General features: G+C 33.2%; 2 protein-coding genes across 5 annotated transcripts in view; one reads left to right on the top strand and one right to left on the bottom strand.

Moving 5' to 3' along the window:
• LOC120344644 (FGFR1 oncogene partner 2 homolog) overlaps positions 1 to 19580 on the top strand; it is a 254399-nt gene that overhangs the window by 83629 nt on the left and 151190 nt on the right. The gene's annotated exons all lie outside the window — the stretch shown is intronic.
• Positions 16721 to 17953, bottom strand: LOC144422762 (uncharacterized). Its single transcript, XM_078112557.1, has 3 exons — positions 17801 to 17953; positions 17355 to 17578; positions 16721 to 17000 (listed from the first exon to the last, which is right to left on the bottom strand). Exons 1-3 carry the CDS (start codon positions 17913 to 17915, stop codon positions 16806 to 16808), a joined length of 534 nt encoding a protein of 177 aa, XP_077968683.1. The 5' UTR covers positions 17916 to 17953; the 3' UTR covers positions 16721 to 16805.

Here is a 19580-nt window from a genome sequence, read left to right on the forward strand (position 1 = left end):
AACTTCCAAACTTCGAGGTTTATTTACTCAATCATTTCATATCGACGACAATAAACATCAAGATGTAATGATAGATATAAATGATTTGCCTTGAGTATGCTGACATTTTTTAAGGCAATAAAATTTTCATTTCTAATAAAATTATTTGGCGCTCCTGAAGTATGTGCACCAAGATGGCGCACATCCTGAAACCTAACCTGGAATACATATTGTATTCAGGTTGTGCGCCATTTTGGTACGCATACTTCTGGAGCTCCAATTAATCAATATCGTAAATTTACCAAAATCAACAAGGTAATTGTAACATTTATAACATAAATCTGAAAGTATTTAAATGTCTTATGACATAAAATAAAACCAGTTAATTTTGCCAAACTGCCAGACAATTCTGACCAGGATTGAAATAAAATATCAAACTGTTCCTGGGACCTGATAATACAAATTGTTTGTATATGGATAGGATAGGATTTACATATTTATCCCAGGGGAGAGGAAAGCCGATAAGACGGCTTATCCATATGGCGAACCACGGCCTCTCGTCCAGTTACCATTCCAAGTCGGGTATGGGATTAGATTTACTGTATTGTTTGTTTTCGGAAGCATGGACTTGGTGGTGGAGGAAGCCGTAACCGACCAGCGGTTACGTGAACCACCCAACGACGGCGAGGAGTCCAGCAATCCTCTCGCACATAACCATCCCTGCATGAGATTCGAACCTGCGAACCCACGCAGAGTAGTTAGAGGTGCGGTGGCGAGCGTATTCCTAACGCTTAGCCCGTTGAGCCACACCGCCGCGCCATTTTATACAGGTAATGCACTTTGAATTATGAATGAAGTTTAATATAATTCTTGATAATAACCCTATCAATCCTATAATTTTTGAGTTTCACATGATTTCATGAATGAGATAAGAGCACCTGGCAGAAAACAATGTTTTATATAACGGAACAATATTCTGCTTAAAAAGATTTGGTAAGTATGGGTAAACTTTTGTTGCATTTGTTAGTTCCCTAGTTCATAAATTTTAACACTTTTTGATTCCATAACATTCAATAAGTGATTCCATAACTGGCATTTAAATTGTTCGAAAATTATGATAAATAGGTGGGATTTCAGAACAATTGCCAACAGTAGGAATAGCCCGATGTGATAAAGATTTATCAACTGAGCCGAACGAAATCAATTATAATATTTAATATACGGTAGGTATAGAACAGTGGTTCTCAAACTTTTTTAGACGTCCTCTTTTTTTAAAACTTTTCAAGTCCCGCGACTCTCCTCAAAAAATAACTGGCTAACAATAAGCTACAAATAACAGATAGTAAAGCGAAAGTATGTTTGTTTAAAAAACACATTGAAAATACATGGATGGAATAGCAATCTCTAAACCAGAGATGTCTAACCTGCGGCCTGCATGTGGCTCAAAGGAAGGATTCGTGAGGCCCACTTGAAGTTTTTATATAAATACGGACGTATGAACATATTTCAATAAAAATTCCCTGGTATGATATCAAATCTTACTGGATTTGAGGCTTGAATTTCATGCGGCTCCGCCATAAGAAAAGCATTGTTATGTGCCAATTTTACAGGGAGCAACTCAAGCGTGTAACATCTGTGGCGATACAATAAGTTTTCTACCTATTATGAAATTGATAACAGACTGTTATGAAGATATAAAGACGTTTATCACAAAGCTCGAACTGTGTGAAACTCAATTTGAATTGAAAAACGCAGTTCATTTTCCATTACAATATAGCTTCGACAGCAACAATAAGGTGTGAGTAAATGTTGCGACGAAGACGCAAAGTTGTTGAAAGCAAATAAAGAGACATTCGCTCACTTACAAAAATTCGACAGTTTTTTTAACATTTTTATGTTCCCATTTGATATTCAAAAACATATTTGTGCGAATCTTTTTTTGGAAATTACAAATTATGAAGTCGAAGCACAGGAGTGAGCTGGCGAACCACAATTTGACAAGCCAGTTGCGATGTGCGGTATCAAAACTACCTGCCGATATTAAGCAGTTGAGCAATGACATACAAAAGCAAGTTTTGAACTAGTTGAAAAAAAAATTGTTGACATTTTTTTTTTGATTTTTCACGCTAATGTATATTTATTATTGCTTAAAAGTTTGGCATTTTGCATAAAAATTGTTGACATTTTTTTTTTGATTTTTCATGCTAATGTATATTTATTATTGCTTGAAAGTTTGGCATTTTGCTTTATGGTTGTTGTGTGCATGTTGGGTTCAGAAATCCAAAAGTGTTGTGCAATCCAGACATTTGATTTAGCAACGCTCAAATCAGAACTGGGCTGGCATTGGTAAAAACGTTGCGGCCCACAATGAATTTCCTCGTGTCAAAGTATCCCGCGACACTATAAAGGTTGGACATGACTGCTCTAAACAATAAGTCAACGTAAATATCCAAAATAAGGCATACAAATCTAACAGGTAATTTTATTTTAAATTAGCTTTGTGACCTCTCAAAAAACGGTCTGCACGAAATTAAAATTGAGTATTAATTTAGTAATAATATAGGCCTAATACTGGTATATATTTAATATACATAATCAATAAGGACTATGGAATAAAAATAGTGTAACAAATATTCATATTTAACTGATAACATACTTTTTTCTCCCCTTTCTCCATAATATTAGTATTCAATAATCATTAATAATCAATACCATGTAACTATTGAGTAGGAACATTATTATTTTTCTTACTTTTCGCTCGACCCTGTACAAGTACACCACTGGCATGTATAATGCTACTGTTATTTGAAGAGATGGCAGTGTTAACATTGCCTATTCACTCTGGTGATATAAGGGGTGTGGCGCTAAGCCAGCGTGCCGCTTAATTATGAAGACAGTCATTTGTGAACGCACTTAATTCGGATAGGTCAACTAATCTACAATGATATTAATAATATAAGAAATAAAAGAATGCAAACCTCATTTGCACAAATCACTGATACACCCAAGCATACAATACCGGCAGGGTTGTCATCCATACAATACCAAAAATAAGCATGACAGTGTGACCCGTGTCCAATAATACTTCACACCAGAAGCTTTGTTTGACACAAATTTAAAGTATAATTTACCGGTTTATTGGTATTTTGTTTGAAGCACTGATTCTCGATTAGTGCTCGACTTATCAAATCTTATATAATTCCATTAGTCAACTGCAAAGCTATTATTCACTAGTTTATTTTGATTTAAGTTATAAGAACTGATCTTTGCCGGTGGACAGTTGTTTTGTCATTGTGGCAATTAATTTGCTGTTACTATGTCAATAACGTGCGCAGCAATCAATGTGGTTCAAATATCATTTCTAGGAATTCAATCATTCGAATTGGCCAATGCCCACGCATAAGAAGGAAGAACCTCTACACCTGAAATAAGGACTAAAATAGGACACATGCCAAAATAAGGACGTTTCTTAGAAAAAAGAAAAAAACAGTGAACAATGCCCAAGTAAAAGAGGTAAGAATCTCAACCCCCAAAATAAGCACAATATTGAGGACACATGACAAAATAAGGACGTTTCTTAGAAATAAGGGGAAAAAATATTGACCAATACCCAAGTATAAGAGGTAAGAACTTTAACCCCTAAAATAAGGACAATATTGAGGACACATGCCAAAATGAGGACGTTTCTTAGAAATAGGTACAAAAAAAATTTTCTAAGACAAAACCTTCGAAATGAGGACAAATCTTAGAAATGAGGACGTTATGCCAGCCCTGAATACTAGTCTAATGCTAATTTGACTAGACCAAAACTAGCCCTAAAATTAGAAACGCCTCCTACTTTTTCGTTCCATATACATTGCAACACCCACTTAGACATGAGCATTGACTGCATAAATATTTTTTCTTAAGAAATATTTCTCAAAACCAATTCTCGCGCAATCACTTAAACATAAGAGACTGATCTCTGAGCAAAAAACACTGCCAGAAGCAATAGGGAATATAAAGAAATTTAACGATTTGCCCCTTAGCTTTAAATTTTATGGGCCAAAAAAAATTAGCCTCATGTAGTAATAACCCAAACGCATGATGTTGATCTTAATGTCAATACATGATTTTGTGTTCAAAATAACCTTTATACAAAACAAGATTTGAATTACCAATGTCAATGAAACTGATAATTTCATGCCTTGTACAGGATTTGTGAATCAAAACAGCAACAACTTGACTTGTAACTTTGCAGTGACTCGACTTGGAACAAGAAGTTGGAAATTTTTTGATTAAAACTTAGATCATGTAATTGGAGTTTGGTTGTTATAGCTCAAACTTGTTCCAAGAATATTAACTTGTGATAATTATGACTTTATAATTTCTAATTTCTTTCAAAAACTTTCTTATACTGTGTAGCTTCTGCCACTTATTTAAAAAAAATTCTCTGCATTAAATAGGAAAACTTAATTAATTTTTAATATATATTAATCAAATATATAATCAGAATTTTTTAATGCTTGTAACTCCACTAGCATGACGAAAGTAAGGTAAAAGCAAGCTGGATATTGGTCCCCTTACACAAGGAAAATGATTGCGAATCAATTGCTGCAAAATATACTTCATATTTTCTACTTTATTGGCGACAAGCAATCCATAAAGGTGCTAGGGTTCTATAAACATTCCCGGTCATATTGATTTGGAAAGCTTCAAGCCATTCGATATTTCCTTAAGTGTAATTTTTTGCTATATTTTGTTATATTCCCAGTAGGCTTGGTACTTTGGTGGTCACCCATGTGAACAAATTTTCTGATTAAAAATTTTTTTAAATTTTTACTTTAAATTGTCACAATTTTTATACTATGTGGAATATGATGGATTCAGACAATTTATATGATGATGATGTGAATGCTGATGATATTAGCACAAATTTGATTTAAATTTAAGGTAAATTTGAACAAATCAAAAAATAAAAAATGGGAAATTTTCCCAATTTTAGACATACAAAAAAGTCAAGTAAGTAGAATGACACATTTTCACAGGTAAAATATTTTGAAAATAGAAATGGAAAAATGTTTTTGTTGGATTTTTATGTCACTTGAATTGCCATATCTGATCTTTTTCGAATGTTCTGGATTTATTTGATCAAATTTAAAAAAAATGATAATGAGACGAATCTCTTGTATCAACTAGAATAATAATATATATCAATAAAACTGAATTCATGAATTGATAAGATGTGACATAGCTATTTTGTCTTGCTCATATAAGACATGCATCCTAAATTACTGAACGCATATTTAGCGTTTGTCATATTTCCACATAGTTTCCTGACGTCAATAGATCTGCAAACAGTGGGCAATAAAACTAGTAATACTGCCAGGTATTATATTAGAAATTAGGTGCTTATTGTGTACATAAGGCGTTCACAATATTTGCTCAGGTATGCCTCATAAAACACAGACAAAGTGATATAAAATTTTGATTTCTTCAATACAATTACTTTAGTAAATTCCACATCTAGTAGAAATAAAACTGAGTATTAAAGTAAAAATGTCTGTATGCTACAGCTATATATTTAATATACAGAGTGTACCAAAAGTACCAATTAATCAATTCGATAATTGTTAACCTACTTTTGGCCCAAACCCTTTTTCAAGTATTTAAAGGTTTGATAAAAATTTGGCACTGGTTTCCGAATATCAGCATTAAAAAAAAACACAGAAACTGAATCAATAACCTCTTTACTTTCCTCTATTTCAATTCAAACCTAAATCTTACTTTTAATTAATTCAATTTCAGTTATTATTTTTTTACGTAATACCGACTCAGCGTATACCGTAATTTAGGCTGCTTTAATTCAATTTAAGTGTGTGCAGTAATATGGGCTGGGCTAATGCTTCTGTGCCTGATCTTAATTGCCTGAACCCGAATATAAACTGGTTACATGTTTTCTCTAAAACTAACTTTAGAGTTACAAAGTTTTACATATTAACAAAATGAGGACTTATTTTATTTATTATTAAATGCTACATCACATAGCATTGTTTTCCATTTTTATTCCTCTTCGGAGGTTTTCGACTTCATACCTCCTCACTCTCGCTGAGTTAATAATGCCTGCCATTCTTTGTAATTTAAGATAAATATTCTCCATTTTGTCTAATTTCAGACGTTACCTTGACAGTACAAACTTCAAGTCGACAGTCCCAGAGCATCAATATGTAGACTTAGCAGGTCAGTATTTGCTCGCAACACTTCACCAAAAAGTCATCAATTTAATGACATCCAAACCAGAGCTGGTAACATATGTTTTAAAAAACTCAAAAAAGTAAATTTAAAAAAAAAATTAATGGATTCATGGAAATATTTTTTATATATTACCATTTGATTTAAAAACTTCAACCTTTCACATAAGTCAAGTCCATGCTCCCGAAAACAAATAACTGAATAACTAATCCCATATCCGACATGGACTGGTAACTGGACAAAAGGCTGTGGGTTAATACTATGAGCCAGGAATGTTCAACATTTCTTGATATGTTCGTTCCTAATGACTTATTTGTGACTGAATAATACTTAATCTTGTCAGTTAACTTTTGACGATGAAAGCATAAAAGTGTTGTTCTGAACAATTAACTAACAAGAAATTATACAATGTGGTGCTGCCTTCCATTGGCATCAAGAAATGTGCTATTTGTTAGCCTCATATAGAAGGTTTCATAATATTTACCCAGAAATTGGCTAATTATTAATTGAAAACTTTTCCTGTGCAAGATGGCGCGGCGGTGTGGCTCAACGGGCTAAGCGTTAGGAATACGCTCGCCACCGCACCTCTAATTACTCTGCGTGGGTTCGCAGGTTCGAATCCCATGCAGGGATGGTTATGTGCGAGAGGATTGCTGGACTCCTCGCCGTCGTTGGGTGGTTCACGTAACCGCTGGTCGGTTACGGCTTCCTCCACCACCAAGTCCATGCTTCCGAAAACAAACAATACAGTAAAAACTAATCCCATACCCGACTTGGAATGGTAACCGGACGAGAGGCCGTGGTTCGCCATATGGATAAGCCGTCTTATCGGCTTTCATCTCCCCCAGGATAAATATGTAAATCCTATCCAATCCTATCCTATCCTAAGATTTTCATATGCTTACTAATTGGCAATTTGCTGCCATAATTCTATACAGTTTCAGTGTACAGTGATCACCTGTAACTTCGCTCAAAGGATAGTCTCTTTTACCTTAAAGCTAGCATGCACTTGCTTCGAAAAATTATTTACCGGTATAAAATAATATCCCTCCTGTATTCAATCCACCTTATCCATACACAAAAATTTCAAGACAAAGAAAGTCCGCCAAGACAAAATTATAGCTAGCTAGGAAAGCAGATTATTTTCATATTTCACAAATTCTCTGTCAGTCTATCACTGAGAAAACTATCAAATGCCAATAAAATATCAGGTACAAGCATTGAAAATATACTGACATAAACCTCTTTGAGCCAATCATTTTGAAATTCTCACAGTGTAATTCTTTACGCAAATATTACAATATCATAATAAACTTTGAGTGAATGCTTTGAGGTAGCGGGAGATTGTGACAAGCTGCATATAAGTAACAAAAAAGCACCAAGATAGATAGCTCATCCTTGTTATGGTATGCTGAAGTTGATGATATGGATGATAAATGTTCCTATTCACTATTTGTATTTGCTATTAAGGGCTATTGCTATTGTGACTTTATTGTACTATTGCTTGTCACATAGGCGGTAGACTAGAAGAAGTGACGTTTATATGAGTTCAATTAGCATTTGAATAGCCTCCTCAGTCGCGGGCTATTGGGCTGACATAAATTCTGCATTTCAATTGCTAAGCAAACAAAAAATGAACTGGACCCATTTTTGCATTACTACATTTCTGTGAAAGAGAAACACATATACCACCTTAAAACCTTCCACGGGTACTAAAGAATCAAAACTTCTGCTTTAAACAATAAACATGGAAACAACCTTATTCATAAAAAATACAGCTCACTGCCTTCAGGAAAACTATAAATCTGCTTTATAAAAAAACAAGGACATAGCCAATAAAGTTTAAAAACTACAAGAATAAAATAAATCTGCACAAAAATGTGTTAATTTAGCCCCTCCTTATATATTATCATAAAAAATACAGAAACAATTTTATGAGATGTATTCAGAACTATAAGTTTATTTATTGTTATTCTATATGACTAGAATGAATATGGAGGAGTTGATATTGTGGAAAGAATAATTGACTCCAGAAAATAACCAAAATCCAAAATAGACAAGAGAAATAAATAGTTAGAAATAGTGAATCTTGCATTTGCAAACAGTAATATGGAATTAACTTCTAACGTCCCCTATCATAAGCCTAATAAAATGTTATCTTTTTTAAATAGCTAACATGTCTACCTTTATATATACATATTCTATATGACATCAAATTAATAAAATATATTTTCTGTATTCATGCTGTTCTCCCAGCGATAATTGAATGAATATTTGAGGTTATATACTAAATACAATAAACTCTCACAAATTCTATAGTATAGTATTGATATAAGTAATAAATTCCTCAGACATGACCATGTAATCAATAGGTACATATAATACATTTGATTAGGAATTTGCATGTTACTGAAACCCACTCCACTACACTAGCATACTTCTACTGCAATGCATACAAATCAGACCACTTCAACAGAACTGTATATTAGGTATAGAAAATTTCAGTGCTCAAATGAACTTATAAATTTCAACTGATGAAGTACCAGAACTGGTTCATAACCAGAAGTTCATAAGAGGACCATCTAATCAATGGGAATACTTTGCTTGGAAGATATACAGCAGCAACTCTAGGGATAAAATAGAAATATTGTTTAATTTTAAGGAAAAATATTCCAACAGCAGTTTATTGATTAACGACCTAACTAGGACAATTTTTTCAGTAAAGAAAGTAATAATATTAAATAAAATAAAAACCAAGCTACGAACTAAATATTAGGTTAAATATAATAATATTAAATAAAATAAAAACCAAGCTACGAAATAAATATTAGGTTGGGAGTAACCACCAAAATAAATAGAATTAAATAGAGCTACTTATCGATGGACAAAAACCTAATATCACCAAATTTGTTGCAGCGGCGTAGAACTCATTGATCAATGACAGGTAAAACAAATAAACACAATATTAATATAACAATGGAATGAAACATATGACCCATCTAATCCTTACTGGAATTTTATTAGGATATTTGAAATTGGAGTAAATATTACATGATACAAGAAAACCCTGATAAGGTCATAAGGATGCTGTAATTTGTAAATTATGGTGATTACTATGCATCATGTTTCCATAGCAAGTTAGAAATCACTGTAAGAACCCTGTGAGTCCCATGACGATACAACCACGACTCAGAATGTATGTTAACAAATTGACTGCTGCCCTGGAGGCTACTTTCCGCCTTCGTAAACTAATAAGTTACTAATGTTCTTGTAGAAGTTTATCTCTTTCCTAAGAGTAAAAGTAAAATATGCCTATTCATCTGCAACATCTAACTACCGTAGTTGACATACTGGAATCTTAGACATTTAACTGAGTGCAAATATCGTAACGCCTTACGGTTTCGAAGAAAAGATACTTAAGTCCTGTTCTATTGCTGTAATACTTAATGGAAATGCAATGCATCATAAACATTAATTGAGATTCATATACTTCGTTATTGTGTTTTTCATCCTAAAATTTTCCTGTATAAGAAAATTAAATGAATTTACTTACGCTAGTTATATTGGTAATTTTTTTATTTATTGGTCCTATCCAATGCCTTCATACCAAAATTATTTATTATTAAATATATTTTTTAACTAGAGAATGCAGTATTTTCAGTTAATAACTACTAACTAGACGATTTAGAATGACTTGCTCATAAGCTCATTTAGCTTTTAATTTTGTTTTCACTTACCGGTACAAATAATAGGTGGGTAAACCGGATTTAATGATAGGTAATCTGACCATGGTCTCAATACCTGGTACCTGGCGCCCACTTACGGTCGTCAGATAAAACCATACAAACAATATTATAAGAATTTACAAACCTGGTCTCAGGCGCATAAGATATATTAATATAAGAACAATGTCAGATTAGATTAATTTGGACTAAACATTTGATAAGATATTCATGGCCAAACATCTTTTTATGACGCTTATTCACGTCTTTCGTTCTGAACAATGCCATGTACAAGCAGTCACTGCTTTTGGAAGGACCGGGATCTTTCCGAATTGGTATTGCCTACCCAAATCATTACAGCACGGTTGAGGAAGTGGGCATGAAACTCAGAACACACAGTTTACCGATCGACGGAACATTCAGTTTAAAAACAGTTCCTCGGTGGCCGATTGTAGGTCCTCGTTTTGTCAGATTCGCTGCTCCGATTTACCCCGCTGAAAAATAACAGAACAGACATATTTTTAATTTATTTTTATTTATTCTTTTCTCTAATTGTAGATTTAATGGGTGTTTGTGGTTTAAAAATGTTCTGAATGGAAATCTTTAATCAACTATATATTTGATTGGTAGCGCTGTTGTGCACGGGGGAAGTCCCCATTCAAATATCAGGAAGGGCTCAGACTTCGACCGAACCGATTGCTATGGTCGTATTCGAAGACGAAGTCATAATCTGCTGTTTCACTGAAGGATCGCTGTTTAATTAAGTTTTGTACGCTAATAGATTTAAATAGTTTTGTGGAAAATGGGAGACGACGATGATGACTATGTAGAACAAATTAATACAGTGAATATAAAATTCAACAACAACGGATGACTTGATCGGAAGCTGTCAAAAATACCATCTATGAAGCCGTAGGTAAAACACAATCAAGTGTATGTATCCATTAAATGAAATATGGCGAATCAAATTCAAAACGGCAGAAGCCTGTCAAAAAGCAATGGATGGAATAAAATACAACTTTAACAACGACAGTAATAAATATACTGCATATCCAGAGGAAGTATACTCAAATATACCAAAAGTCACCGTAAGCAAAGTTCCAGATGAAATTTCTGACAAAAAAATGACAAAACTTCTATCAGGATTCGGAAAAGTTAAGAGTATGAAAAGAATGGTATATGAAGATGGTATTGAAAATGGAACGCGAAAATGTAAAATAGTTTTAGAAAAAGATATACCACCGATAATCAAGCTCCCCAAGAAGTATACTTGAGAAGAAATACATACATTCTATCCGACAAGACTCAGAAACATGAAGAAATACAGTGATTGGTGCTATATCTGTCATTCGCTTGTTCATGAAGTGGTGATGTGTCCAAGAAGAAGACGGTGTAGGTACTGTGGAGGTAACGGAAAACCACATTTAGAGAAAGACTGTATATTAAGAAAAAAAAGATGTATCACAACTTGCACAAGAAGCTGCAAATTCCACTACAGAAACCCAAGAGCCAACGACCGCACAACAAAATACAAATTTATATTTAGGCAACCAGCAAGAGTCATCGGAAGTAACAAGAACATCTCCATACATAACAAGGACAACTTACTCAAATTTATCGCGTTTTGTAGGTATTTTGTTTTTAAATAAAATGTACCAAGATTTAGATTTTCAAGAAATTGATGAATTTGGAAGATTTATCATAATTTGCTGGAAATCATTTGACATACACCATATAATAGTTAATGTATATGCACCTGATTCGAATAGAGATAGAGTGGAATTTTTTACATATTTAGACAATAAATTAAAACAAATTATTAATCAGACTCATAACCAGACTTACATTTATTTTGGGGGAGACTAAGCCAAAAAAGTAAATATCCAGAAACAAATTACAAACCAGAAAGTAGTACAACAAAGCTTACCAATTTGGTCACAAAATAGGAATTGGTTAATGTATGGAAAATCTTGAAAGGTAATATAAAAGAGTATACCTGGAAGCAAATAAATAGTAATTCTTTTGCATCAAAAAGTAGATTGGATCGCTGGTATATACCGTTTTCGCACATTGGCAATATACACAGTATTGAAATAAAACAAACTATAATGTCAGATCATTCACCAGTTCATTTTTCAATTTCCTCACTAAGTGAATTAAAACGAGGTCCAGGATATTGGAAATATAACACGGAATTAGGAAATAATCAATATTTTTTGTGCGAAACTCAAAAAACAGCAAGAAAGTATTATCGAAACATTATTAACTGACCAGTATAAAGAGGTATGCAAAGAATTGTAAAGATATGCTGATGATGAAGAAATTTAAAAAAAGTAGTGGAATTAGAAAAACAGCTTAGGGATCACTATAAGCAAAAAACTAAAGACGCAATAGTGAAATCAAGAACTAACTGGTTCGAAAATGGTGAAAAATCGTCCAAATACTTTTTAAATTTGGTGAAGGAAGGGGGAAAAGCCAAATTATTTAGATAAATTGAAAACCCAGATCGTAGTGTGACCAATAGCTTCACGGAAATACAAAACGCGCAAATTCGATTTTACTGTAATCTTTATAAAAAGAACAAAAACGTGAGACTAGATGAACAGAGAGAATTATTGGATAACATAACAACAAGCATAAAACCAGAGGATAAAAATTTGTTAGAACACAAAATAACAGCAGAAGAATTAGATAATGCTATGAATGATTTAAAACTGAACAAGTCGGGGGTAGACGGACTCACCAAAGAATTTTACTTGAAATTCTGGAAATTAATCAAACCTATACTAATGATTCTGTTCAAAAGTTACCACAATCAGAGAGAGTTTTCGAACAATAGAAAATTAGGAATATTAACGCTTCTACATAGAAAAAAGAAACAAAAAGCAGTTGAAAAACTGGCGACCTATAACTTTATTAACATTTGAATATAAATTAATCGCAAATATTCTTGCAACTAGATTCAAATATGTTTTACCATACCTCAGAGACGAAGATCAAAATGCTTGCATTGTGGGTAGATCAATTCATGAAAATCTCATCTCAATCAGAGATGACATTTTCTGGGCAAACAAAATCATGTAGCTTTGGCAGTTATCTCTACAGGAGAAAGCTTTTGACACAGTGGATAGGGACTTATTACTCAAAATTTTTAATAAAATGGGATTTGGATCATATTTCATCAAATGCAATATAACATTGCACAAAAGTTCAAGATCAAAAATAATTTTTAATGGATTTATAGCTTCCCGCAATATAGAGGTGTGCGCCAAGAATGCCCTTTGGCTCCACTTCTTTATTTGTTCGTTTCAAATTCATTGGCTACTAACATCAAATTAAACAGTTAAATTATTGGATTTGAAAATTGCTCAAATGAAAAAGAAATATACAAAGGATATGCCGATGATACCACACTCACTGTTATGACTCTGTCCTCAATAAATGAGACTTTAATATTTTTGGAAAAGTTTCAAATTGCAACTGGCCTAATACTTAACGAAACGAAATGTAGTATAGAGGTTAAGATTCTTGGTGCTTTCATAGGAAATGGCATATCTTCTAGAGATAATACCTGGTCCAATGTAGTAAACAATTTACAGAAGGTAATTAATAGATAGAAATGGGGAAATTTGTCCATAATTGGAAGAATTCTGATTACAAAATCTTTACTCCTATCAAAATTATGGTATTTAGTTGGGTACGAATTTATTCGCGAAATGTGGATAAACAAAATAGAATCAATCGCTTATAATTAATGCGATCCAAGTACAGTGAATTTTTAGATTATTGAAAAATGGAGAGCGTCCATGGGTTAAAAGAGCCAAATTATATATAAGAAACTACTGCAACATACTTTCCTTGGAAAATTTGGACTACCTGCATATCAATTTTAGACTACAAAGAAAAAGACAAATTCCAAACTATTACACTAGTATTATAAATGCTTTTAAATATATAGAACTTATGAGAAGTGATCAAACTAACATTGTCGAAATTAAACAAGAAATACTTTGGTATAATAAATTAATAGTAGATAATGATGGTAATACTCTGGAAGCCAAATCAAAATGGGTTGAAGTACATGTAATAAGCGTGGCAGATGTTATCACCACAAGCACTTGCAATTTGGCAGCAAAAAAAAACCTATATAAAACCTGCTGTAGGGAACTACGGAAAATTTGGAAATGCATACCATTGGGATGGAAAGAAATTTTGGCAGAAAATCAGAATTCGGGGGGAATAAAAATCCCCATCCAGCGATATAATGTTTCGAATGATTTAACCACCAAACAAATTCATAAAATAGTAGAAGCAAACAAAAAGACAAGATTTTTTGAATCTCGAGCAGAGTATATCAATTTGAAATATTTTTTGACAAAGCCAATTAATTGGGGAAAAATTTGGCAAACTTCACTATCAAACAAATGCAAAGAGTTTAATTGGAAATTATTGCAAAATGGCTTACCTACAGCAGATAAAATGAAATACTGGTTTGATGACGAACCATGTACATGTGTCTTATGTAATTATGGCTTTAAAGAAACAAGTTTTCATTTATTCTTTACATATGAATGGGCCAGGGATTTTCGGGAATGGTGTGAATTGGATTCATTTAATCCAGATCAAATAATAGCGAATGGTATAAACTCTCAGTCAAAATTGTTAACTGCATTATGTGGTAAATATGCTATTTGGACATATAAAAATTCTGTCAAATATGATGAAATTGACATATCCGAAAGTAGTATGAGAATATTATTCAAGTGCAAATTGATAGGGACATTGAACCAGATGACCAGTGCTCAAAGAGAGGAATTACTTCTCTTTGAATACATGGATGATCTCGAACATAAATGTGTTATAATTGTAACAACCGGACAAATATAATACTGTATTGCAAACCTCTTGATTTCATATTCAGTAAACATTATTGAAAACTCAGATATGCGGGAAAATGTTTCTGTTCAGGTGTATATATTTCGTGCATTGGGGCAGTGGCATTTGTTAGCATATATGAGTAGAGTAGTATATGTAATAATTTTAAAATGTTTTGTTTACATGCCAATATGCCTAATCCATAAACTAAAATAAATATAATCTTTAAATGATATACTGCAAATAACAACATGAAAAATGATTCGAAATGGACAATATGACTTGGAATATCAATCAATCAATTGGATTTATGATGTAAAATGGGGATTGGGTTATATGTTTTTGTTTGTATAATTTTTTCAAAAATTTGTTTTTCTGTTTTTTTCTATGCAAATGTTTATTTTCTCAAAATGGGATCTAATCATCAAAATTGGATGGAAACTAATCAAATTTTAATTCGATCAATTGAAAATAAAAGATTGCTATGGTCTTCGGTCCGTTGTGGTGAATCATGGAGTTGCGCAAGTGGTAAGTAAACCGACATGAACTCAAGCAGTTTGAGACATTTAGAAAACTTTGAATAGCAATCATGGAATAGAATAATAATATAATGTTACCCTACCTGGCCTACCAGTAACATTATGCATTCATTATACATCTTGTCAGGGTACAAAAAAAAATGAAAATTTTGTCACTGTTTTAACGAAACTATACATCCAAACTAGAATTCTAAACCTTGTGTCACTGAATACAGTTTACCAGAAAGAAGGAAGAAATAGAGCTTTAATATGTACAATAATGTCCATTGGAGTATTTTGAACGCCACTCATTTTGAAACCAAGTACTTCAAGCCTAGAAACTGAAACTTAATCAATGACTAACGTCAATATAAGTTATACCTAACATTTTGTCAAGTCGATCCACTCAGTCAGTATTAACTACGATGACTGAAATTGAATCATCAAACAATGTGACCCGAACTCATGACTGGTTGTTCCCAAACATCTATTTGACCTTACGTTTGGGAAAGCATTGTATGATTTTCTGTGCGATAATGTGAAATTTGACGACCAACCATACAAAATTGACTGATCACCACTGTTTTTGTCAAAGGCTTCCATAAAACAACATTGCATAAATTTTTGTGCGATAATGCGAAATTTGGCTTGTTATGGTACAGTTATAAAGCATATTGCTTGAAATTGTTCTGCTTGCTCACTTTTTTATAAAAGAATTGCCAACAAATTTGAATTTGAAAATTAAGCTCGACTTATGTAAAAATTTTCAGTTCAGGGCCAAATCTGAAGCTTTTGGCAACATAAACCGAAAATATAGATTTGCTTGTGTTATTTCAAATAAATCCAAAATAAAAATGTGAGTGAATTATTCTTTATCAGGGGAATGTTTAAAAGAAATGAAGAGTACTGACAGCTAACAGCCAAAATACCTGTAACAATAAACTTTTTTAAAATGCCTCAACCACTTTCCAGTTCACAGCCCTGATGTTCATGCATATAGCTGGCTATTTTCATACCCAATCTGTTATTAATATAGAGATAGGCACTACATTTCATGTGCCACAATTATAATTTATAATAAATAAAATTTCCATGCTAATCCTCCGGTGTCGTTGAATGACCCACCACAATCATGATCATGAAAACTTCACCTTTTTGCCTTAAATATAATTTTCTATTTTATGGTTCATTTCTTTTTTTTCTAGTGAATTTTCATAAATTGGCAAAATAATAACAAACGCACAAATGATCGAATCAATATTTATTATCATAGTTGGTTATATACAGAAATCCCATTGAGAGAGATAGCTATGAATTTTATTTTCTGAGCAAATAAATGGGTCTATAGACAAAGCGACCAATTCAAGGCATGGGTTATACGACTAATAATAGTAAAGGGATAATATAAGTAAGAAAAGTTTGTCGCACCGTCCATATCATACAGCCCGACAACAAAGTTTTATCAGGTTTTGAGCTGGTTTTATATTTCACAAAGGTAACCGTTGGTAAACCAGGATGGCGAATAATTGAACATTTCCTGATGTTCATTCTCTGGATCTTTATTGGCACTAATACCAACATTTGTTCGCGATGCGTCGGTTCTCGGGTGTGTAGGCCGCCACACTTCAGTTGCTATGGTGATTGGTCCTCCACTTGACAGCAAAAGCTGATTGTTCTGTAATAATTAAGAAAACGGTCTCAAATACTGTTCTGATGTGTATGAACTACATGAAAATTAGTGAAATCAGAATTTACTAGAAATCACAAAATATTTGGCAAATTCCAAAATATTAATCGGACGGTTCGTCTATGACGTCACAATATATTTGAAATTACAATCCTATTCTATATATTGAGTTTTTATAATTATCCAATCTATTAATGGATCTTAAAAAATGGTTAACTTGCTCATTTTCGGTAATTTTATTAAAGACAAGCTTAGAGCCAACCGTGGACCCGGTGGAGTTTACAAAAATGAGACAAAATCTGCTGGGTACCCTGATTTCCGTTTGTGATCTATCAAACTGACCTTATACTCCATCCCAGTCCAGACCCGAATATATGACAAACCAGCAGGGATCATTGAGCGAAGATAAGGAAGCAGCATCTGGTAAAGTGCAAGGTCGTAAATATTTGCAGGTTTTCCGTTGTTCATTGATTTGCAGATTGGTTCGGCATCATTGAAAGTGACGTTGTCTGTACCATACACAACTGCTCGGAAGCATTTTGTCTTATATGTGACGTCACATTTGTCTGAAAGCAACATTATTGTTGTCATTGAATGTTTTATATTGAAATTTCAGAATATTTTAAGGATCTGGGCTTAGGATTTTGTCGATTTGTTATTTCAAATGGGGGGTTGTATTAATCACCCAGTGACGACTCAGGGTGACCCAATATATCCAGTAAATTGAACCAATGATTTGACGTGTAGGATAGTCAAATTATGAATCAGAAAACACAAATTTAAATTACTTTCAGCTCTTTCTTTCTCATCACGACTCTTTTTGATCAATCTGACGATATCTGTAAAAAAATGACATATTTTATTTGTGTTCAGGGTAAAGCGTTTTGAGTCAATTTTCATCATATTATATTGTCCACAGTTATTTTTTCATCGACGACCTTGTTTGACTTTTTAACCAGTGAGTACTTACTATCTTACACACCGAGAATATTTTGGCATCATTGCGAAATTATGACTCAAAAGTCTGTCATAAGTTTACGGTGACGGAGGTATTTTTAACTCTTTGAACTCGGAATCCCCAGAACGACGCTACTCTCTCACCCTGACCTCCCACGGCGTGGCATCGATTCGAAGTGTTAGAAATTTGAAATATTCCTAACTTTAAATCAATGTAACTTCTGAACCATTAGATATCAGATGGTCTGTAATATGTCATATTAAAGCTTATCTAGTCTTTTATTCATAACTGACATCATATTTTACGAGATGTTTTTAGAAGATGTGTAAGCTTATTTTTAGTCCCATCCACTATTTTTTGTATTTTGGTAAGATTTGGCACCTTTTTTAGAAATGTGTCATCAATATATGTAAAATTTTGAAAAGTGTACAAGATTACCATTCGGGGGATATAAAAATGACTGTCTTAACTTCCGCATAACTCCTTTTATTGCAAAATTTCTGCTATCGATTCCAATGGTTTGTGACCCAAATTTATCAACTATTTTGACGCCAGGTTTGCGTAACGACGCAAATGGGGACGACGGCATTGTCGTGATGACGTTCACGCGACGTTTCGTGCGTACCGTTCTGCGTAAGGTAGATTGCGCAATTGCGCATCTGGTCGATCACAGCTCGAGTTCAGATTATGCTATCATTGCATTTGTATCATATCCTCGGCCGCGGATAAAATTCTTATATTTAAACGAATCTTGATCGAAGATAGATAAAATTGCTAGAAATTTATTAATGCCATTTTATTTACATTTATTATCTGAATATGGGACGCAAATGAATGGCCAAATGGAAATATTTGATTCTAATGCATTTATGAGGTTCCGCCGGAAACATCAAGGCTAATTCTTCACCGTTGGATATCATGGAACTTGAAAAAAAAAAAAACTGATAACGGGAACGTGGAAGACATCATGGCACCGGTAGCTCACCTGGTCAGTGTTTTACATTTTGCGGCCTCATTCGATTTTCGAATACGCTAGATTCTTGATATCGCTATATTTACAGATTCAGATTCAGATATTTATTTTCGTCATGCAAAAAACAATGCGCGATATGAAAAATGAATAAATAATATAATGTAACAAAATGTCAAATGGATATCGGCTTGTTGCAGTTGACGCGGAGTCGCGAAAAGACTCATAGAGTCATCTAGTCAGCGACACCTTGTAGCTGAAATTAAGCAGCAAATATAAGAAACGGTACACTCAATATTACACATTAACTTAATAAATTAACACGATCATACAAAAAGACAAAAAAATAAATAGAACTCAATATTACACATTGGCTTAATTGGACACAATCATTCGAAAAATGAAAAACAACAAAAAAACCTGAGTAACTACGGGATGCCACAATCCCTGTGGAATGATTAACAAACATGAAATAGGCTATAATCATACAAGAAAAAGAGCGGCAAAACATGCGAAATAAACCACGGAATGCCACAATGACTTTGGAATAAAAAAAGATTACTTTTAAATAAAACACAAGACAGATAAAAAACATCAACAAATCGAAAATACACCACGGAATGTCATGACGGACGCAACA

The sequence above is a fragment of the Styela clava genome, chromosome 5 (genome assembly GCF_964204865.1).
Source record: "Styela clava chromosome 5, kaStyClav1.hap1.2, whole genome shotgun sequence".
Lineage (NCBI taxonomy): Eukaryota > Metazoa > Chordata > Ascidiacea > Stolidobranchia > Styelidae > Styela > Styela clava.